This window comes from Astatotilapia calliptera, chromosome 10, assembly GCF_900246225.1.
Source record: "Astatotilapia calliptera chromosome 10, fAstCal1.2, whole genome shotgun sequence".
In the NCBI taxonomy this organism is placed as follows: domain Eukaryota; kingdom Metazoa; phylum Chordata; class Actinopteri; order Cichliformes; family Cichlidae; genus Astatotilapia; species Astatotilapia calliptera.
In genome coordinates, this window is record NC_039311.1 from 33,405,466 (window position 1) to 33,429,035 (window position 23,570).

The window sequence follows — 23,570 nt, forward strand, 5'->3', positions numbered from 1 at the left end:
TTCTGTTTACATTATACATGCTTACCCTAGGCAGTATCATCAGGAGGCATAACATAAGTTTGGATTCAGGAGACAGACACTATCTCTACATTTAAAATTGGGCTTCAAACTTTCCTTTTTGCTAAAGCATATAGTTAGGGCTGGACCAGGTGACCCTGAATCCTCCTTTAGTTATGCTGCAGTAGCTCTAGGCTACTGGGGTCTTCCTACACAGTAAAAAATGGAATGTCAGTATTTTAGAGGAAACCTATTTTAACCTCGATAGAGCACTTAAAACTCAGGAGTAAATCAGCTCTAATAGTGAAGTTAAAAGTCAGTGTAAAGTGAAGATTTAATTCCACACAGTATTATGATTAGTACCAGTCTACAGGTGTGGGCAGGCTCAGAGCTGTGACCCACGTGGACTTTTCCCTGGTGAGGTGTCACAGTCAGGTAAGTTAACATTCCCATACTTTTGTTCACAGTAAGGGTTTTCACTAAATTATTTACCAGTATTTTTTGTTTAAAGTCAGGATGTTTAGTTTTTCCACCCTAAGGAATGCCAGCCATACTTGTCACACCAGTGGTTCACTTTGATGTGCTAATTTTTGACTCAAAGTTCTTCAGCAGATGGGCAGCAGTTTTGCCTGCCACTGACTCACACGGCCATTTGCTTCCGATTTCTTGGGTGTAATGCCATTGTTAGCAGAGAGCGCACTATGTAAAACTAATCAGTTTAAAGAGGTAATTGGTCGCTAGCTAGTGCTACATGGTGCTTGTGTCTTTTGTCTCAGATTCCAAGACATGTTTATTCACTTTCTTTCATTCCTCATTAAGTTCTCAACCTTTTAAATGTCCTCATCTTCTTTATGTAATTAGGAACATTTATATTGGTCTAAAATGACTGCTAAATATGAACATAATATTATTTGGATCACTGTCTAATGGCTAGTACAGTGGATTTTTGAGTTCAGAGCTAATTTTACTTGACTACTATATATTCTATTATTGATGTACACCGATATATGCTTAGCATCAATTAACGAATAGTTACTGTAGCTTTGGGTCCCTTTCCATCATATAGGGTTAGAGCAGCTGGTCTCCAACCTTTTGCCGCCTGTCAAACCCCGGACCGGTTTATGCCCGACAATATTGTTCACGACCGGCCTTTTAATGTTGGCGGTCGCGCGGATCAAATACAACCCAAAATGTTTTACATTAACTTTTCCCCTCCAGATTCCAGTACCCGGTACCCCGAAAAACACAGACCGAAATGGAATTTCTTAATTTCACACGACGAAGCACCTGGTGCAGACAAAGGAACCCCGCGTAACAAATCCCTGATCCGTGGACTCTAATAAACTACCGGTCCTGGTATGAGCAGACGCAAACAGGCGCCACACCTATTGCCTCCACCCTTCCTTGTGGATGTCGAGGGGAATCCTCATCCTTCTCAACTACCAGCGCCTGGTGCCTGAGGAGAACTGCAAGGAAGAGCAGCAATACCTCAGATGGGATACATGGCTAACAGTAAGGCACAGATTCACAGGTAAGAAAATTCAGAAGAAGATGACAGATTGTTGAATCATTGTGTAAATAGCCTGTGTATATATCCTCCTTTGCATTTACTACTCCTAACTCTTGAGCCACGATCGCCCTTTCAAAGGAAAGTTTGAAGCCTAATCTTGAAAGTAGAGATAGTGTCTGTCTCCTGAATCCAAACTGGAAGCTGGTTCCACAGAAGAGGGGCCTGAAAACTGAAGGCTCTGCCTCCCATTCTACTTTTAAATACTCTAGGAACAACAAGTAGGCCTGCAGAGCGAGAGCGAAGTGCTCTAATAGGGTGATATGGTACTACAAGGTCATTAAGATAAGATGGGGCCTGATTATTTAAGACCTTGTATGTGAGGAGCAGGATTTTGAATTCTGGATTTAACAGGAAGCCAAAACAGGAGAAATCTGCTCTCTTTCTAGTCCCTGTCAGGACTAGAATCGATTCTCACATTAAAATATCGATATTTTAGTAATTTAGGGTAAATTTGTAGTTTATCATTAACAGGAACACAGTGGAAAGAACCTATTTCATTCGGATTGTCTACATTGGAAGGAACTACTTCCTCTTCCGCCTTTCATAGACATGTGCGAAATGTATAAATGTGTCGCAGCCCCTTGGTGTGCGCACTCACAACAATGGCTGAGCGTAAATGGAGTCATGTGCGGACGTATTTTACATCCACAAACGTAGTTTGTGATACATGTGGCAAGAAAGTGAGATGTTGTGGCAACACCACAAATTTGTCAGACACAGAGTAAATCATATCACAGAATATGACGAGCTTATGTTGAGGCGAACTGAAGAGGAGGAGAAGGACAGGTGCTGCTGGGGCGAGACAGACGTCTCTCACGGAGTCCTTTAGTGCTGCAGGCAGGCAAGGTGTTCAAATAGGCACAACTTCAGGTTTTTTATTTCTATATGATGAACCTTGCATTATTAAGTGATAAGAACAAGTAATCTGATGTCCTGTAATCATTATGATGGTATAATTTGAGATACAATAACTAAAATAAGTTTTTGTACAAAGTATCGGTATCGGATCAGTATCGTCGATGCCACCCTGAATATTACTTGGTATCGGATCAGAAAAGAAATCAGTGGTATCGCACATCACTACCGGTCTCCCTGTTGGAGCTCAGTCTGGGGGGAGTTATTTTTTCTCCTTATCTTTCCTCGTGTGGTGCATTTTCCATTGTTATACCTCTCTGACCTGTCTTCCCCATGTGATGTTTTGTGTCATGTATGTGTGTATGTGTGGTCGGAGGGTAAGATGGCGCCGCCATTGCGTGCAATAGGTCGGCAGCCTCATGAAATTATGGCTAATTATGAAATTTCCCCTTGCGGGACTAATAAAGGTATCTTATCTTATCTTTATCAACCCTAAGCTTTTAAAACAGCTGCAGACAAGTCTGAAAGTAATCTGATTACATTCGATTATGATTTCACACATTGAGATTCAGCCAGTACACTTTTAAAAGGTACAGTTTGAACCTGACCACCTGACTCAGTCTCAGGGGGTCTGACCAACACCTCCACCACCCTCATCACCTGCCTGTTGCACACTTTTCAGGGGTGTTTTGTCCAGTCAGGTTAAACTCAATGAATGTCACGGTTTGACGTCTTCATGGACACTTTGCTCTTTGTTTACCTGTTGCCATGCTGACCTGTGCTATCACAGCTCCACTGATGATGGCTTTTGTGGTTGTAGCTCAGGAAGTAGAGCAGGTCATCAACTAATTAGGAGGTTTGTGTGTTGATCTTTGATTGCTCAAGTCTGCATGCCAAATATCTTTGGGCAAGATCCTAACCCCGGGTTTCTCTGCGATGGATGCATCACAGTGTCACTGTTACATAGAGAACACGTAAGCATAGAAAAAGAGCTTGAGGTTGAATAAGTTGAATAAAGCTTCTTACACTATATAAGAACCACTTCCATTTCCAAATTAGTTTAGCTCAGGTGAGCAGTCAGAGTGGATCAAATGGATCTTTTTTTGCCCTGTAGTAAAAACTTTATCTTACCCAGCAGTGCTGGTGTACAAAGCTGGCAGCTTTCTTCCTGAGTGCCAGCTAATCAATATTCTTATATTAAATTTATATTGATGAGGAAGAGCTTCCCACACAGGAGCTCATTCCTGAAGCCTGATAGTCAAAACTCAGGAGCAGATTAACATCTTTATTAATGATGGTTCAATACAACAGTAATGAGAGTGTTATTAATTATTGATCATTATCACTGTCTGCTGTTCTGATCTGATCAATTACATGAGATCAATCAATAATCACCAGTTAATTTACTCTAGATATCTTCATTGGTCTGTATCTTAAAAACACCTGATTGGTCAACAGTCAGTCCCCTTTTGATTGGTCCTGATGGTGTGATGTGGCAGCGTCTTGTTGGTCAGAGCGCATTGAGGCCACTTTCTTCTGCTTCCTTGAGCTCCTTTAAAGCCACGCACTCCTGCTGTGAGGCGCTGCGTCTGCCAGACCTTTACAAAGACAGACATGTGATTACTCATCTTTAATTATCAGGTGATCGATCAGTCTATGAGAGAGCAACAGTAGGATGTTAGCATCGCAGCTAATTAACCTAACACAGCTAGTGATGCTAACACAGCCACTGAAGCTAATTTAGGTACCAGAACTGGAATGTACTTTTTCACACAAGTTCGCGTTAATAATGGAGTAAATGGAGAGAGATGGTCCTTTGGGTTTGAAAACTCATCAGATTGACCTCTATCATTGCGTCCCTAACCTAACCTGTTCCACAGGGCTCAGTTTTGGGTCCATTATTGTTTTCTTTTTACACGCTTCCTTTAGCTGGCATCATTCAATCTTTTAGTGACATTATTTCATTTCTATCCCGATGACATTCAGCTGCATATGTCCTTTAAGCCTCATCAGCTGGGTAGGCTGTCCAATCTAGTCTAGTGCTTAACCCAGGCTTCTGATTGGCTTTCTAGCATCTACTGTTTCTTTCATTTAAGGAACATTCTGAAGACTAAAGGGGGCGGAGCCTTTAAGTCTGTGGAACAGTCTACCACCACAACTACATTTGGTTGACAATGTGGATTCTTTTAAAAAGCAATTAAAACTTTTCTGTTTAAACAGGCCTTCTGTTGATCAATGCTTGTTTTGTTTTTTTAAGCTTACATTTTTATCCACGTGTCACCTTTTGTATTGTCTGTGTCAGGGGCCACAACTGGCCCCCGCCTTAATATGCAAATTTAATGTTAGTGCGGCCCACGAGTTTGATATGTAAGACACTTTACAGTGTTGTGTGTGGAGCTGAACGAACCTACCAATCACGGTGGGATATGGATCTCGGGGGCGGGACATCGGCGGGACTTGATGCAAGCAGAGAAACATTTCTCATTGAGTGAAACGTACAACAGCGTTGCCCTGGACTGTTTTCTTTTCTGTGCCTGGCTGACTGCCTCGTTTCGGCACACGCGGACATTCGCCCCAGCGTGCTGCGTTCACAACACTTCAAAAAAGTTGTTTTTCAAGTTGCTGCCCGGCGGGACATTGTACATATATATATTTATATAAGTAAGCTGCGCCATAAAAGAAAAGTAAGGATGCAGCCTAATTTACTCTGCAGTCACATAGCGACGCGGTAACCCGGACTAATTATAGGGTCGTACCGTAATGTGTGGGTCGATGTTTTTTTATTTACATCACTCTGTTTACATTGCCTCACACATGAACATTACATATATTGCAATATAATGTAAAAGTAGTCAAAACAAAAAACATCAACAACACCCCTCCCTGAGCCTGGTTCTGCCGGAGGTTTCTTCCTGTTAAAAGGGAGTTTTTCCTTCCCACTGTTGCCAAAGTGCTTGCTCATAGGGGGTCATATGATTGTTGGGCTTTTCTCTGTATCTATGAAGCGCCTTGAGGCGACTTATGTTGTGATTTGGCGCTATATAAATAAAATTGAATTGAACAACAGCTGATTTGTTATGTGTCACAGTGTCATTTCTGCTTCTTTCTCCTGTAACAACAGGATAACAGTCCATGAGCAGCCTTTTTTGCGCTCGCTATCATGTAGTTGCCCTCTGTGTCTCCCTTTGTGTAACTGTGTTTATATTGTGATGTTAGTTCTGGTGCCCTGCGCTCCGTGTTTTCCTCACCCCGTCATGTGCTGCTCCTTGTTCTCTCTCCCTCTCCAGGTTGCCTCTGTGTACGTCCCGTGTTGTGTTGAAGGTTTGTGTCTGGTGTCAGCACCTTCACTTTGTGTCTTTCCCGTCCTGTCGCGTGTAATTATCCTCAGCTGTGATCCCCGTGTGCTTCCACTTCCCTCATCACCTTCTGTGTATTGATGTCAAAGCCTCCCTCTCTTCCGTGTCGCATCATCCCATGTGTGTGATTCTCCCTGTGTCTCCTTGTGCACATTATAATTAGTTTTTCCCAGTTTAGTTTTGTATTGTTTGTATGATCTGTTTCCCACCATAAAAGCTGTGCTTTTGAGTTTAAGTTCCATTCCTGTGAGTTTGCGTTTAGGTCCATTCCTGCCTGCCACACAGCCCAAACATGACAGAAAGGTTGGTGATGAGCACCAACAATTTCAGGAAAAGTGGGAAATGCAATGTTTCTTTGAGTTCAGGGGCACCCCGACGTGTCTTATTTGCACAGAGAAAGTTGCGCTGCACAAGGAATACAGTTTGAAATGTCATCACACAACTAGACATGCTGAGCTGGATGCAAAATACCAGGGAGATGAGAGAGCGAACCGGGTTGCCAGTCTTAAAACAGATCTACTGAGGCAGCAAGATTTCTTCAAGAAAGCAACCAAAGAGAATAATGCAGCAGGCAGCAGTCGGAGCCACGTGGTCAGTAAGATGATTGCTAAAGCAGGAAAGCCATTCACAGAAGGGGGATTTGTCTAAAAGTGCATATTGCAGGCTGCAAATATAGTCTGTCCGGGAAAGAAAGGTCAGCTTAGCAACATCAGCCTTTCTGCCAACACCGCAGCAGATCGCATTTCTGACCTGTCAAGTGACATTTATGACCAACTGTGTGAGAAAGCCAAATGCTTCAGTGTATACTCAGTCGCTCTTGATGAGACCACAGACATCACCGACACTGCCCAGCTCCCAATGTATGTCCGTGGTGTTGATGACAGCTTTGAAGTGATGGAGGAGCTGCTCACAGTAATTCCAATGCATGGCCAGACCACCGCTCAGCAGATATTTACAAGCTGTGTGATGCCATTGAGATTTGCCATGGAAGAGGTTTGTTGGAATAACAACAGATGGAGCGCCATCAATGACAGGGAGGAAACATGGACTGGTGGCACTTCAAATAAAACTGGAAGAGTTAAAACTGTTGTGAAATGCATCAACCAAATCAGATCCAGGGGCTTACAGCACCAAAGGTTCTGTGCTTTTTTAGAGGAAATGGAGTCAGAATATGGGGATGTGCTCGACTTCACTGAGGTACGTTGGCTCAGCAGGGGAAATGTATTAAAGAGACTTTTTGAGTTGAGAGCAGAAGTGAAGCCTTCATGGAGAAGGATGGAGTTAGTGTTCCTGTGCTAACTGATCCCAAATGGCTCATGGACTCAGCTTTTCTTGTTGATATAACACATGAGCTTAATGCACTGAACAAGACGTTACAAGGCCAGGGGCAACTCGTCAGTGTTGCCTATGACAACGTGAGAGCATTCTCCACAAAACTGGCGCTCTGGAAAGCTCAGCTCTCTCAGACAAACCTTTGCCATCTCCCAGCATGCAAGGCACTCGTGGATGCAGGAAAAAAAGTATGTTGATGTCATTTTGAGGCTACAGGAGGAATTTGATCACAGATTTGCTGACTTCAAGACAAACAGAGCCACATTTCACATTTTTGCGGACCCCTTCTCCTTTGATGTGCAAGATGCCTCTTCTGTTCTTCAAATGGAGGAATCATTGAGCTGCAGTGCAACTCTGAACTCAAAGTGAAGTTCAGGGAGGTGAGTGGAAAAGCAGCTTGGGCAACCTTTGAGAGGATTGAGCCCTAGTTTCCCTCGGCTTTCCCGAATATTCAAGCAGACCATGTGCCTTTTTGGGAGCACATACTTGTGCGAAAAGCTCTTCTCCACCTTGGACTTCAGTAAGTCCAAGTACAGGTCCAGAACTACTGATGATCATCTTCAAGACATACTGAGGGTCTCAGCTGCTTCTTCCCTCGGGCCAAATCTGGCTCGGCTATGCAAAGAGCTGCCAGGTCTCTAGCAGCGAGGAGTAGGCAAGAGAAGCCAGAAGAGCAGTTCATGTTCTCCATGTTCCATTCATGGAAAATACAACGACTAGTGACATAAATGGTTTTAATTACTTTTTTCTTGATGTTGGCCCTGGCTTGGCTAAAGAAACTTTAAAAACTGGACACCCTCCTAAAACTATTAATGTAGCAAACTCAATGTTAATGAGGGGTGTAGATGAAGAGCAAATTATTGATATAGTTACATCTTTTAACTCCAAGAAATCGACTGTGGTGGTATTAATATGGACTTAATTAAAGATATTATTGGATGTATTGTGAAACCATTTACCTACATTTGTAATCTGCCATTACAAAGTGGCTTATTCCCTGATAAGATGAAAATCGCAAAGGTAGCATATAATATATAAAGCTGGAGATAAACATCTTCTCACAAACTATCGGCCCATCTCTCTACTACTGCAGTTCTCTAAGATACTGGAAAAAATATTTTACAATAGATTATATGACTTTATCAAAAAAACAATGCACTATATGAACAGCAGTATGGATTCTGACCCAAAAGGACCACAACACGTTCCTTAATGCAGTTTATACATACAGTAACAATTGCTATTGGAAACAAAGAATATGCTGTCAGAATTTTTTAGATTTAAAAAAAGCATTTGATACCGTTGATCACAATCTTTAACTTAAACTATGTACATGTGGGGTCAGTGAGGGGGCATTATCATGGGTTACCTTAAAAACCGTAAACAATTTACCCAAATAAATGCCATAAAGTCAAAATTGTGTGCGGGGTTCCACAAGGATCAGTTTGGGGGCCGCTGCTATTCATGTTGTACATTAAAATTTAAACTTTTTCAAACTATGCAAAATTGCAGAATATTTTTAAGGTTATCTGCTATAAAAATCCAGGCCAGGAAAATCTGCTTCATGTTTTTCTGTTTTATTCTCAGTTACTTTGACACAAAGGCCTCTGCTGTGATGCTCACGCCTCTGATGAAGTCTCACATGTATCAGTGCTCATAAATGATCAGAATATTAATATTTCTGACTGTCTGAGGCAAAACTGAATCGAATCAAATGGATTGTAGAAATCAGTGATGGTACCCAGCCCCAGTGAGCAGCCTAGGCCTGACAGAGTGGATGTAGCTGTGGGTAATAAGAGAAGATGAAAAGAACGATTGATAACTTTTTTGTTAAGGCCTGATCCGTCTGAAGTTCACAGCCAGCTCTGACACAGAGCCATCAATCTTTGAACGCTGAAAAAGCAGCAGTGTGTCCAGAAACACATTATATGCTGCGATGAATGCCCAAGTGTCCCCTCCCCCCGCTGCCTTTCAGCGGCAGGCAGCAGCAAACAGGTCGTCAGAGGAGCCGATGTGATCATTAAGAGAGCCAAAGCACTTTAAGCACAAGCACTTTTTAACTTATCTGTCTGGTAGAAATGTGCTCCAAATAAAGAACTTTGTGTTGACAAGATTGTTAGTGAATCATTTATAAATCAGTATTGTCTGTATGGACAGCAATTCCCCCAATAAAGTGCACATGTAAAACTGCGGTGTAAAGAGATGCGGTTTAAAAATTTGGGTGCGCCTAACTTTTGTGCCGGTGCGCCTAAGAAAAAAGTTAGGCGCACCAGTGCAACTGTGGCAAGCCCTGATTCTGCAAAAGAGAGTAATAGGGATGAAAAATAAAACTACTGCAAGAGAACCATCAAATCCACTTTTTGTCAAATTAGATATTCTCAAATTTAAAGATTTGGTCGCCCTCAGAACTGCACAGTGTACAAAGCAGCAAATAAGTCTTTGCCCCACAATGAGACCGAATACTCCTGACCTGAAGGACAAATGTAAAATATCACAGTATCAGAGGAGTTAGTGTGTGCAACACCTGCACAGGTGAGATCAAGAAAAGTACATAAAACTCACACGCCTGTTTAAAAAGAATAAATGCATGAATATAGGAAATCTTCCTGTCGGTGACTGAGTCGTCTCATTGTGTCCTCATTTTTATAGGTCATTGTCAGAGTACTCCAGGATGAAGTGTTCATTCAGGTGTTTGTCACATATATGTGAAATACGCTCAGAGATTAAGTTAAACACAGGGCGCTTAGTTGATGTAAACATGTAGTTTGTTGTTGTTTTTGTTTACGTGCTGAAAATTGTTTTATTTGTGTATGTTCATGTGTTGCACTTGTACATAGTGAAACATGTATGGATCCATTAATGTTAATTATGGATTTGAAAGCAATGAAATTTGAAATAGGGGGTGGGAACAGGAAAAGTGTAAACTTCATCCTGCTGCTTTTATGTGCAGACATAGATATATACATGAAAACTTGATTTGTTTTTCCTCTTGTTATTTCACTTATATTTGCATGTCTGAAATAATAACTGTGTTCAGGAGAAGGTTAAAGAACTGTTAATACAAACATTTGAATGTGAACAGCAGATATAGAAGACTGAAGAATCGGTCATGGTTCCTGTGACTCAGTGTTTGAGTTTGGTGGGTTTGTGATTTATTTTGGGTTTATGAAGGGATTTAAGTTCTAGGTCTGTCACCTTTAAGTACATTTCTATGTTTCTAGCTCTGTTCTGTGGTTAATCTTAGCTCCCTTCTGTTAGATTGAAATTGTTAAATGTTGCCATTGTTGCACTTAAATGTGTAAACCGTGCCTTAAACTGCGTGGTTAGATATTCTATGATGCTGGAGGAGGTAATCAGCTGTAGCTGTTTAACTACAGGCACATTCTGAGGGATGGTCACTCCCAGCTATTTAGGGGCTCGCCTACGCTTGTATATGGTGAACCATTAAAGTTAAGCCGTATACGGGTGTGGGGAGATGGCCTTTGGATAACCAGGAAATGTGGTTAACAGTTGTGAGCATATATTGTGTGGCAGGAAGACACACACACAGAATACAGACACTGATGTTGTTCAGATATGCCTGCTCAGGAATGTCACATGTAGTTGTAAAATGCATACTCATGAGCGTAACCAATAAAAGCAGCCTGCAGAGGGAAGCTAGTTGAAGTAGTTCGGAGGCAGCTACTTCCCTTGCGGCAAGTGCAACAAAGAGCGCTGTGCGATCTCGTTCTTGAGTGAGTGCCTGTTTATCCAGCAGTTTCAGGAAAATATCCCTGACACTTTCTGTGATCCCTGAAGGTGGCTCTGGTAAAGCTAGCAGATAGCCGGTAGCTTACCACCTGGCCTCCACGTCCTCGATGGTGTCAGGCAGCGGCACGTTGAGCGTCTCTGGCAGGAAGCAGGCGAAGCAGCCGGCGAGCACGGCCGAGCCACCGTACACCAAGCTAGGCAGAGCAGGGAGTACCTGGGAAATGTCGTCCCATCAGTAAAGTGTTTGCCTGTATTGATGACCTCGATCATATTCAAAGGACGGTTAGATTAGTGACATTACTTCATCTAGGATGAGGACGGCGGGCGCTGCCATGCTGCCAATTCTTGCCATGGTGGAGACGAAGCCCATTCCCGTCTGCCTGAAAGCACAGGCACACATCACATGATCTAAATGTTTTTACGTATGACATAAAACAGACATGCAAACAGGAAATGACATGATGTAGCAAGGAAACAAATCATTTAGCTTATCAGAGTAAGAAGAATTCTGATAAGCTTCTTATGTTTGGCATTATGCTAACAGAGGAGAGTCGCTCTGAGAGACTGCTATGACACCACAGACTGGGATGTGCTCCTGAGCCCACATGGTGAGGACATAGAGGGGGCGACACACTGTCTTACAGACTACCTCAACTTTTGTGTGGACACAGTCGCCCCTGCTAAGACGGTACGGTGTTATCCTAATAACAAACCGTGGGTAACACAGGAAGTCAAAGCTGTCCTCAACATAAAGAAGAAGGCTTTCAGGAGCAAAGTGAAGGAGGAGATGAAAGCAGCACAGCGGGAGGTGAAACGCTGCCTGAGGGAAGCAAAGGACACCTACAGGAGGAAGGTGGAGCAGAAGTTGGAGAGGAACAATATGAGGGAGGTCTGGAATGGTGTGAAAACCATCACAGGCCACAACACCAAGAAAAGCACAGTGGGGGGGACTGTGGAGAAGGCAAACGAACTCAACAACTTCTTCAACAGGTTTGACCAGCCCACAACCCCCCCCCCACCCTCACCTTCACTACAGAGTCCTCTCCCCACTCTCCTGCCTCCCTCGCTTCCCCCCCTTCCTGACACCATGACACCCCCCTCCTCCAATCCCTCTCTCAGCAGCAAGACATCTCCCCCCCTCCCCTCCTCCCAAACATCTCCCAGTGTCACAGTGGATCAGGTCAGGAGGCAACTGAGGAAGCTTCGCCCCAGAAAGGCAGCAGGCCCAGACAAGGTGTGTCCTAGGATGCTAAAGGCGTGTGCTGCTGAACTTGGGGAGCCGCTACAACGAGTCTTCAACCTCAGTCTGCGACTGGGGAGAGTGCCCGCCCTATGGAAGACATCCTGCATCGTCCCGGTCCCCAAAAAGAACCGGCCCAATGAGCTGAATGACTTCCGACCGGTGGCACTGACGTCACATCTTATGAAGACTCTAGAGCGGCTCTTCCTCAACCTCCTCCGACCACAGGTACAACATGCCCAGGACCCACTACAGTTTGCATACAAGGCGGGTGTCGGAGTGGAGGATGCCATCCTGTACCTCCTACACAGAGCCCACTCACACCTGGATGGGGGAAAAGGCACGGTCAGGATACTGTTTCTGGACTTTTCCAGTGCCTTTAATACCATCCGGCCCTGTATGCTTCAGGAAAAACTGAACAGGATGGAGGTGGACCCCTGCCTGGTGGCTTGGATCTCCGACTACCTCACCGACAGACCACAGTACGTCAGGCTGAAGGACATCACATCTGACACTGTCGCGCTGACCTAGTAGGTGTGGCTGTTATTCCTCTCTTCCTCCTCCTGCCCACTACCTGTTCGGTGCTGCTGTTTGTGCATGGCCGCTGATTAGACCTTGGGTGCAATCAACAACTAAGCACGGCCTGGTGTGCGCCGCCCTGCCAGGTGAGCCACATTAGAGCAATCAAGGGTGGGCGTGCCTAGTATACCTTAAAATGCATGCAGCAGTCATTTGACCCGTGTGCGACATACTGAGAGGACAGCAAACAAAGTACGATCCACTTTTCCACTGTGAGGAAGACTTTGAACAAGACGGGCTATCGGTAAGCTCTTGAGCTCACATTTGCTGCACATATATTTGGAACTATGGAAGCTCAGTTGTGCAAATGTTTTACGCTTAGGGAAATAGTTGCTGCATTTAAGTTAAAAAAATTATATTGACAAAAATGAATGTTTAAGTTTGAATAAATTGTTTGTGCAGTTAGTGTTCGCACATATTTATGTTAATTAATATTAAAAATAGTTACCCCAAATCCTTGGGTGGATTGTAAAACTAGTGAATAAATGTTTGGTTTTGATTTAAAGAAAATAATTCTTTGTAAAGAAAATCCTTAGTTAAAGTCTATTAAAATGTTTGAACTCTAAAATGTATACTTTAAAATACAATTGTTTATAAAAAAAAGTGTTAATGCAAAGAAGACACATTTTGTATATTTAAGAACCACAGTTAAATTAACAGTTAACCACATGGTAAATGGCTTTACTGAAGTGTATTTTGTTATTTCATCTGTCTTCTGTGTAATGCATGTAATTTATCTGAATGTTACTGGTTAATGGAATGTTCTTTATTTTTGTGTTGAAAGGTTTTTTACCTGCTGCTACCTACCAGCTACCAAACTAGTTGGTCTAAATAAAGTTGAGTGAAATTCAAAGTCTGGTCTTTTTCAAGTGTGGACACCTCACAGTCAGAGGAACACTTGACAGACACTGTGGTCAGCAGCACAGGAGCACCACAGGGAACTGTGCTGTCCCCTCTTCTCTTCACCCTGTACACCTCTGACTTCTGCTACAACTCTGAATTATGCCACATTCAGAAGTTTGCAGATGACACGGCCATCATGGGGTGTATCTGGGATGATCAGGAAGAGGAGTACAGAAGTCTGGTGAGGAACTTTGTCGCATGGAGTCACACAAACCACCTGCAACTCAACACCTCAAAGACTAAGGAACTGGTTGTGGACTTCGGGGGGTCCAGAGAAGGTCCACTACCGGTTCAGATAGAGGGGTGGAGGTGGTCAACAAGTACCTCGGGCTGTGGGTGGACAATAAACTGGACTGGTCATGCAACACAGAGCACCTGTATAAAAAGCCAAAGCCGACTGTACTTCCCAGGAGGCTGAGGTCTTTTAACATCTGCAGGAAGCTCCTGAGGATGTTTTACCAGTCGGTGGTTGCTGGAGTACTTTTCTATGCTGTGGTGTGCTGGGGGAGCAGCACAGCAAAGAAGGACTCATCCAGGCTGGAGAAACTGATCAGGAGGGCTAGCTCTGTGGTCGGCATGAAGCTGGACACTCTGGTGACAGTGGCAGAGAAAAGGACATTAAAGAAACTGATGGACATTATGAACAATGCTGGGCATCCTCTGCACACGGCCATTAACAACCAGAAGAGTCTGTTCAGTGACAGGTTGCTTCTCCCCAAGACAAGAACTAACAGACTGAAAAACTCCTTTGTCCCACACGCCATCAGACTGTTTAACTCCTCTCTGGAGGGGAGAGGGAGGGGAAACAGGAAACAGGAGGACAAAGGAGGGGGGGACAACTAAGCTCACTGTACAATACCTTGTGCAATACTTTTTGTAAATAGTCAACAGTGCAATAGACTCAATACTTGAAGTGTGTGTGTGTTCGTGTGTGTTCGTGTGTGTTCGTATTTCCCAGAGGACCCACCCGAGGGATTAATAAAGTTCTATCTTATCTTCACACACTGAGGTGAATTATGGAGGTCCACGCGGTTCTGAGCGTCACCATCTGCAGGGTTTGTTCACCTGCGTAAGCTAATGCTAGCTCTGCTCCATGCTAATCCCAAAAGCTAACCAGCATTAGACTCATAAACACACGTTGGCCGTTGGTAATTACAGCTCAGTGCACTCATCTTTAACGTTACGCAGATAGTGTGAAAACGTTTATATAAAGTTTGTGACTGAACAGGCTGCAACACTTATGCCGTGTTCTCATTATTAAAGCAACTCTACCCTCCACAACAGAAAAAACAACAACAAACTAAACAGTAAACAAACAAACATGTAACTTCATAAAAACTGATACCACATCCATTTAAAAACCAAAAGAGAATTACACATTTTCATACTTAGTACTCTGCCGTTCAAGCCCAACAACAGAAACACATTTTTGTCTGATTCCTGCACTGAAAAAACAAACTTTATACACAGTTTAGACTGTGTCATTTTCACTGTGCTTTAGAGATAATAGTAATAATAACTCATTTAAGTTTCATAATGTGGACTATGGAAACAGTGTGATGGTAACAGCCAGCAGGTTAATAATTTGTATTGCCCTTGTTTGTAACATAACTTTGAATTATTATTCAAAATGTCAAAGTTCCACACAGTAAGAAAAATAAGGAAGCATAGGTCAGCATTAAATAATAATAAAACAACAGTGCTCTCCCCCCGTCAGCTGGTAATTTAGTTTATAGAGTGCAAGGCAACATGTCTGAAGGTTCTCAGCCATCAGGTCATCGCAGTCTGGACTTCTTTAAGTTGCTTGAAGATCTTTCAACTGAGAAGCTTCTTCAGTTCTCAGATGAAATGTTAGAGAATCCCAGTTTTTAAGCCCCGTGGGAGTGTCCCCTAAGATGGTCCTGGACCCACTATTGATCAGCGTGCGGCCCTTCAGTCTTTATACAGGGAGTGCAGAATTATTAGGCAAGTTGTATTTTTGAGGAATAATGTTATTATTGAACAACAACCATGTTCTCAATGAACCCAAAAAACTCATTAATATCAAAGCTGAATGTTTTTGGAAGTAGTTTTTAGTTTGTTTTTAGTTTGAGCTATTTTAGGGGGATATCTGTGTGTGCAGGTGACTATTACTGTGCATAATTATTAGGCAACTTAACAAAAAACAAATATATACCCATTTCAATTATTTATTTTTACCAGTGAAACCAATATAACATCTCCACATTCACAAATATACATTTCTGACATTCAAAAACAAAACAAAAACAAATCAGCGACCAATATAGCCACCTTTCTTTGCAAGGACACTCAAAAGCCTGCCATCCATGGATTCTGTCAGTGTTTTGATCTGTTCACCATCAACATTGCGTGCAGCAGCAACCACAGCCTCCCAGACACTGTTCAGAGAGGTGTACTGTTTTCCCTCCTTGTAAATCTCACATTTGATGATGGACCACAGGTTCTCAATGGGGTTCAGATCAGGTGAACAAGGAGGCCATGTCATTAGTTTTTCTTCTTTTATACCCTTTCTTGCAGCCACGCTGTGGAGTACTTGGACGCGTGTGATGGAGCATTGTCCTGCATGAAAATCATGTTTTTCTTGAAGGATGCAGACTTCTTCCTGTACCACTGCTTGAAGAAGGTGTCTTCCAGAAACTGGCAGTAGGACTGGGAGTTGAGCTTGACTCCATCCTCAACCCGAAAAGGCCCCACAAGCTCATCTTTGATGATACCAGCCCAAACCAGTACTCCACCTCCACCTTGCTGGCGTCTGAGTGGGACTGGAGCTCTCTGCCCTTTACCAATCCAGCCACGGGCCCATCCATCTGGCCCATCAAGACTCACTCTCATTTCATCAGTCCATAAAACCTTAGAAAAACCAGTCTTGAGATATTTCTTGGCCCAGTCTTGACGTTTCAGCTTGTGTGTCTTGTTCAGTGGTGGTCGTCTTTCAGCCTTTCTTACCTTGGCCATGTCTCTGAGTATTGCACACCTTGTGCTTTTGGGCACTCCAGTGATGTTGCAGCTCTGAAATATGGCCAAACTGGTGGCAAGTGGCATCTTGGCAGCTGCACGCTTGACTTTTCTCAGTTCGTGGGCAGTTATTTTGCGCCTTGTTTTTTCCACACGCTTCTTGCGACCCTGTTGACTATTTTGAATGAAACGCTTGATTGTTCGATGATCACGCTTCAGAAGCTTTGCAATGTTGAGACTGCTGCATCCCTCTGTAAGATATCTCACTATTTTTGACTTTCCTGAGCCTGTCAAGTCCTTCTTTTGACCCATTTTGCCAAAGGAAAGGACGTTGCCTAATAATTATGCACACCTGATATAGGGTGTTGATGTCATTAGACCACACCCCTTCTCATTACAGAGATGCACATCACCTAATATGCTTAATTGGTAGTAGGCAGCATGGTGGCACGGTGGTTAGCACTGTTGCTGCACAGCAAGAAGGTCCTGAGTTCAATTCCAACATCAGGCCGGGGTCTTTCTGTGTGGAGTTTGCATGTTCTCCCCGTGTTTGCGTGGGTTCCCTCCGGGTACTCCGGCTTCCTCCCACCGTCCAAAGACATGCAGCTTGTGGGGATAGGTTAATTGGACAATCCAAATTGTCACTAGGTGTGAATGTGCGAATGAATGTGAGTGCAAATGGTTGTTTGTCCCTGTGTGTTGGCCCTGCGACAGACTGGCGACCTGTCCAGGGTGTACCCCGCCTCTCGCCCTATGACAGCTGGGATAGGCTCCAGCGCCCCCCGCGACCCTGAAAAGGATAAGTGGAAGCAAATGGATGGATGGATGGATGGTAGTAGGCTTTCGAGCCTACACAGCTTGGAGTAAGACAACATGCATGAAGAGGATGATGTGGACAAAATACTCATTTGCCTAATAATTCTGCACTCCCTGTACTGCGGCTCCGTGGTTTGGGAAAATAAATTATAAGTATTTAGCTGAAGTGTATTTTATTTGAGTTCGTTCTTTTTTTAACTTGTAGTTCTACATTGGAAGATTATCGTGATCTTGAAATATAAAAATAAAATGATATTTTATTATTTTTCATTGCTCAAAATTAGAGTCACACTCGCAGAAGCTGGTATATCTGCCGAAACGCCGTGCATTTATCGAGGTAGCCCAAGTATGGAGAAATGTAAGAAAAGAAAAATATCTGAGGAAAATAGAACATTTAATGATGCCTGGGCAGATTCATTTGCATTTACTTCTGACGAGAACGGCCTACCAGTATGTTCAGAGGTTCAGGAGTAGAAGTCCCATTGAAAAGTGCTATAGAAATGCAATCCATTATTATTATTATTATTATTATCATTATTATTATTATTATTATTATTATTATATCACGGCAGACCCAACGATGTTTACATGAACATGCTTTACAGCTTCTCTTTATTGGCCACTTTTCACACGCGGTTGCTGTGCGCATGCAGCTGGTCTTATTTCCAGCACACAGTCCGACACATAACACAACAGCAGAGAGAGCACCGACTTTAAGGCAGGTGTGACCACCTCTCTTGCAGCAGCACTGCAGACCACGCCCCACCATACACATTAACCAGGCAAAATAAATATTTATGCAGGTATTTTGCAAATATTTATTATTCATTTTTTAGGAGCATAGTGCTTTTTTCCAATTATTTTTAAAATTCAGGTCAAAGCCCAAAAAGGATACAAGGATGACGGCTCAGTCTTTGTTTGCTAAATTTAAGTTCATCTTTTTAATTAATTTAAAAGAGACCTTCCCCTGGATGTTTTTCTTTTTTGTTATAATTTTTTAAGAGTTCAAAATGTGTTCATTACATAAATAAAATTTTATTTTCTTTGTAGCACTTCATGGATTTCATAAGCAACACACTATAGTTGTTTAGCATAACGGTAAAAAACAATGTAAGATAAGATAAGATAAGATAAGATAAGATAGAACTTTATTATCTTATCTGATCTTATCTTACATTGTTTTTTACATGTGTGCAGTGTTATCTTTGTTTTAAATGTCAAAAAGTATTTGCGGCTCCCAGTTTTCTTTTCCGTGTAAACCGGGTCCAAAAGGCTCTTTGGGTCTTAAAGCTTGCTGACCCCCGAGTCAAGGTGTGAAAAAGGGTTTCGGGTGAAACCGTTGTGAGACCCTGCCTCATCCTATCAGTGAGTTATTGAGATGAGTCACATGACCCTGGCCTAGCTGCGATGTTTAGTATTCAGACCAGTGGTTATGAAGTCATCAGAACAGGAATATTACTCAAACTCATTAATCATTTGTTTCAGCAATTTGATCCTGTAGATATGCGTTTTTTGTTAGGTAAATTAACATTATTTAATATTAAATATGAGCCATTGGTTTTATTTAATCACCTGATAACAGTTGGGTACAGCTCACCGGTGTACAGGTAAACGGTGGTGAAGGAGGCTGAGGTGAAAGCTTTACCCAGGCAGGCCAGCGTGGTCCTCAGAGTCTGCATGTCTGTGGGGTTAGAAACGGGATTGGGAATAGGACCAGGATCAGAATTCAAGGCAGGGTCAGGATTTTGTTCAGGTTCACGACAGGACATAGGGTCAGAATTAGGGTTAGGATTAAAGACCTAGATCAGTGCCAGAATCAAAGATTTGGGTAGGAATTAGAATTAGTATTGAAATTAGAATTGGGATCATGGTCCACATTAGGATCGGGGTCAAAATCAAGACCCAGACTTCAATAGAGATTGGGACTTAGATCAGGATAAAGATCAGAATCCAAAATTAGACTCTGGGTCGGAGTCAGGTTCATATTCAGGATCAGAAATAGGATCTGGATTAGAATCAGTTTCAGACCAGGATCAGAATCTGAACTGAAATCAGAGTCAGCATTAGGATTGTGACTGGGATCCTAATTAAGATCAGGGTCATGATCAAATCCAGGACAGGGTATAGGAATGGATTGGGGTTATGTTCATATCAGGGTCGAATCACGATTCCAATTCAGATTGGGTCGTTGTCAGAATCCAGGACCATGATTTGAATTAGGATTCTTTTAAAAAATTCAAATTGGAATTAGAATCGGGATCTAAATTAGAATCAGGAACAGGGCAGTATCACAGTCGGGATTAAGATTACAGTTCAGATTGCATCAGGATCAGATTCTGGATCAGGATCAGGGTTGAATCAGAATGAGATTTGGGATCACAATCCTAAATCAGTGTTATGATAAATTTGGGGATATGGAATAGGATCTAAATCAAGATTGTGATCAGAATACGGATTGGGATCAGTTTCCGAATTAGAATCAGGGCCAGGGTCTCAAATAGATTCAGAATGGGGATCAGGATTAGGATGTACCTGTGGGGACAAAGATGTTGGCAAAGATGATGGCGGCAGAGAAGAAGAGACAAACTGCCTGAGAGACCCGCCTCCCCAGGTAACTGAGTATTCCCAATGCAAACAGTTTGGCGGGAATATCTACAGCTCCAAAGATGATCTGCATCAGGTAAATACTCACCTGCAACAACAAACAACCAATAGGAAGGAAGTACAGTAGATCCAACCAATAGGATGGGAGAAGAAGTTTAAACAGGTGTACTGAAACTTCAGCAGGTAAGTAGGAAGACAGGTATCGGGTTGCTCACCCCAAACTTCTGGAGGTCCATCGCCAGGCCATAGTATGCAAAACTAGTAGAGAACCTGCACAGAGGTGAGTACACAGGTGTACAGGTGGATACAGGAGCTTCATTTTATTTAATAAAAAAAACATAAAACAGATAGAAGAAGCAGGTAAACAGAAGAGCAGGTAAATGGGTAAACAGGTAAACAGGTGAGACAGGTGAGCATATGAGCTGGTGTATGTCTGACCAGACGGCCATCAGACAAATGGAGATGCGTCTCATCCCCGGGGTCCTCAGCAGGTCGAACACCGTGAATGTTGAACGAGCCGACTCAATCTCTTTCTTCATGTGAGAGTGGAGCACCTGCAGTCACATGGGACAGAGCTCAGCATCTGATTGGAGAAATTGCACTTTTACACAGGTGGCCAGGTTACCTCAACAGTGATCTTATCGATCATCTCTGATTTCCCGTTGATCCGAGCAACTCGGTGAAGACTCTTCAATGCGTCCTCAGAGCGCTGGTTCAAAACAAGCCATCGAGCTGACTCTGAGTACCACCTGACCAATCAGAGCACAGAGAGAACTACCTGACCAATCGGAGAGCAGAGAGAAACACCTGACCAATCACTGTCCTTTTTTTAAGTCTGACTGACCAGCTGTAGGCGAAGAACAGGAAGTTAGGTGCACAGACAACCATCTGCAGCTTCCTCCAGTCTCTCAGCCAATATGCAAGCCCAGCCAGGACCATTTGACCAAAGGTGAAGAAGAAGGAACTGAGTGTGCCGACTACTGTCCTCGTCTTGGTTGTGATCCACTCAACCTCTGAGGAGACACTCAGTTAGGAAGACAGACAAGTGCCCAGGTGGACAGTTAAATAAGGAACCAGGTAGACGGGTACTTAGGGAAACTCCGTTAATGATGACCCCAGACACCGCCATCCCACTCAGAAACCTGAAGATGCAGTAGGTGGAGTATGTGGGGGAAAGGGCGGAGCTACAGCCAAGCACAGCAAGTTGCAGGTATGACCAAATCAGAACGGACCGCCTCCCAAACCTGAGAGATAGACAGAAGGAGTCGGATTGCACTGCTAACCTGAGACAATGAACAGGTATACACAGGTAACTCTCACCTGTCAGATAAGCTGCCGTAGACTATGGCTCCCGTTAAAACTCCACCCATATAAATGGTTTGAATCATTTGTTTGAGAGGACGGAGGGAGCAGACCAGACTCCACTGTGACACACACAGGTGAGAGATTGATAGGTAAGAGACAAGTGACCTCATTAACATATCTGTGGCAATGCGCGCTAATAGGCTCGCCGTGTGCCTGCCGCTACCTCGGAGACGGTGGTGGCGAGAAAGTCTGATTGCTCAAAGGTCCATCCGTCAATGCAGTCTTCGGTCTCTAGGTGGCTAACATTAGTGGAACTGTTAGCAGCTAACAGCTGCCACTGAGGATTTGCATACCTGGACAACAGGTGCAACAGGAAATGATGTGACGGTCAGGTTAATTATTTAAACAACTGAGGAGAAGGAAGAAAACCTTACCTCCTGCAGCGGGCCAGTCTATTTCCTGAAGAATCAGGAGGGATAAACATTTTCAGCAGCTGCTTCTCATCCACCTGAAACAACCAATCACATTCATCCATCCAGATTTATTGATTTAAGGAAGTAAAATTGAGAAAACTAAAGAAATGGGATCATAGTGCCTGCACTAAAATGCCCAGACAGGTAGACAGTCAGGCTGACAGGTCACCTGGTGAAGGTGCGACAGGTTGCTCAAGCTGTGATTGGCTGGTATGCTGCAGTAGTGAGTGGGGACTCCAGAGACAAAGTTGTTTAGCAGGTTCTGACTCGCCATCAGCAAACCAGGTAAACTGATCAGGGTCACATGGATCCACTGGTACCTGCCAAACCCACCAACCTTGCCATAACAACAGGAAACACATTAACCCTAACCCTACACACCTGTATGACACACCTGGACAGTGAAGTTATTTCTTGCATAGGAGGAATTTAAGTGTCTCACCTCATCCAGCAGCTCAGCGAATCCCATCTCAGCAACAACAACAAATAGCAGCAGGTATCTTCAGGTGCTTCCAGGTGTTCTCAGGATCTGAACTTTTGTTCCATCAGAACAAACCTGACAAGAAACCAAACAGCAGACCTGAGCAGGTGTTTGGGTCAAAGGTCAAAGAGTGAAAAACATGAAAACAACTGCTCCGAGTTTCTTCTCGAGTTTAAAATTGTGAAATATTTGCATGGAGTCTGGTAAGAGCTCTTAAAGGATTACAGTCTGCAGCTGAGGAGAATGCAGAGGCAGAAAGAGGATTTACTCAGAGTACTTACAGAGGCTGCCGGACGGCCCGCTGACGGAGGGGCGACTGACGGAGCAGGCAGAAGACAGACTGAGAGGAAATGAGTGACTGGACATTAATCAGTGACTTTAGGACACTGTCTATTTTCCTAACTTTGTGTTTGTGTTAATGTTTGTGAGACACTGGCGACATCGTCAAAGTCACCACCAACATCACCACCAACCAAATAGACACCTTCAGCAGGGAGGAAACGATCACACTGTAGCACTCCATCAGAGAACTAATGCGGTCTGTGCTCTGACAGCGACCCGAGTATTTTAATAAAGAACAGGAAGACCGGAGCAGAAGATCAGGAACAGGAACATAATCATGTATCAGTAATAATACGTTTGTATCTCAACGAGTCGAGAAAGAAAAACTGGATAGAACACAAAAATTAGACAACAATTAGAAGGATTAGACATTTAGATTTTCAAAATAAAATACTTTATTGGGGCTCTTAGTCATACTGTTGTGATTTCAAAATAAAAGTCCATAACAGTTCATCAGGAAGTGTTCAAAACATCTGAAAACTGTGGAAACTTGTCCCCCCCCCCCGTGGAGTCATCTGTTTTCGTGTCCTCGCTCCTCACTGAGCTTCTCGCTGGAATTTGTCCAGCAGTTTTTGCAAACAATCATCTCAGCAGGTTTCCGAATGGTGGCGGCAGCAACTCATGAACACGCTGTGACACGTGTGTCAGTGTCCCAATCAGGGCGCAGCAGAGCAGGCGACTTTACAGTGTTTATGAAGCTGCAGAAAGACTGACACAGGTCAGAGGTCACAGCGTGAGATGTTTCTTCAGTCACACAAAAACTCTTGAAACTCTTACTGCTACAACTACACGTTTCTTTTCCAGCTATTTATTAATGAGTGACTTTTATATATATATATATATATATATATATATATATATATATATATATATATATACGTGTGTATATATTGTACTATTCTTAGTTAGCGTATTGTCTGTCTCTTTAATGTTGGTTTATAATGGAGCACTGTGACAAAAAAATAATTTCCCCCAGGGATCAATAAAGTAT

General features: G+C 43.2%; 1 protein-coding gene across 2 annotated transcripts; it reads right to left on the reverse strand.

Annotated features, from left to right (window-relative positions):
* Nucleotides 1–3,693: 3,693 nt before the first annotated feature.
* Nucleotides 3,694–22,853, reverse strand: oatx (organic anion transporter X). 2 transcript variants are annotated; one of them, XM_026183048.1, is made up of 16 exons: nt 22,519–22,853; nt 22,199–22,312; nt 21,926–22,093; nt 21,718–21,791; nt 21,507–21,636; nt 21,299–21,402; nt 21,068–21,222; nt 20,823–20,991; nt 20,604–20,727; nt 20,417–20,532; nt 20,194–20,248; nt 19,907–20,066; nt 18,947–19,055; nt 11,162–11,240; nt 10,947–11,074; nt 3,694–4,020 (listed from the first exon to the last, which is right to left on the reverse strand). In XM_026183048.1, the coding sequence occupies exons 2-16, from the start codon at nt 22,223–22,225 to the stop codon at nt 3,933–3,935; spliced, it is 1,686 nt and encodes a 561-aa protein (XP_026038833.1). In that variant the 5' UTR covers nt 22,226–22,312; nt 22,519–22,853; the 3' UTR covers nt 3,694–3,932. The 2 variants fall into 2 exon arrangements, with proteins under 2 accessions (XP_026038833.1, XP_026038834.1); XM_026183049.1 differs by having other exon boundaries at nt 22,199–22,336; nt 22,519–22,535.
* Nucleotides 22,854–23,570: the final 717 nt, after the last annotated feature.

What these genes read in the sequence shown, in the direction of transcription:
- oatx (XM_026183048.1), bottom strand. Translation starts at nt 22,225, where the DNA reads ATGGGATTCGCTGAGCTGCTGGATGAG. An exon ending in CATTAACGGAGTTTCCCTAA is followed by an intron (nt 20,992 to 21,067) that starts GTACCCGTCTAC and finishes GTGTCTCCTCAG; the next exon opens with AGGTTGAGTGGATCACAACC. An exon ending in GAGGACGTGGAGGCCAGGTG is followed by an intron (nt 4,021 to 10,946) that starts GTAAGCTACCGG and finishes GTCTTTGTAAAG; the next exon opens with GTCTGGCAGACGCAGCGCCT.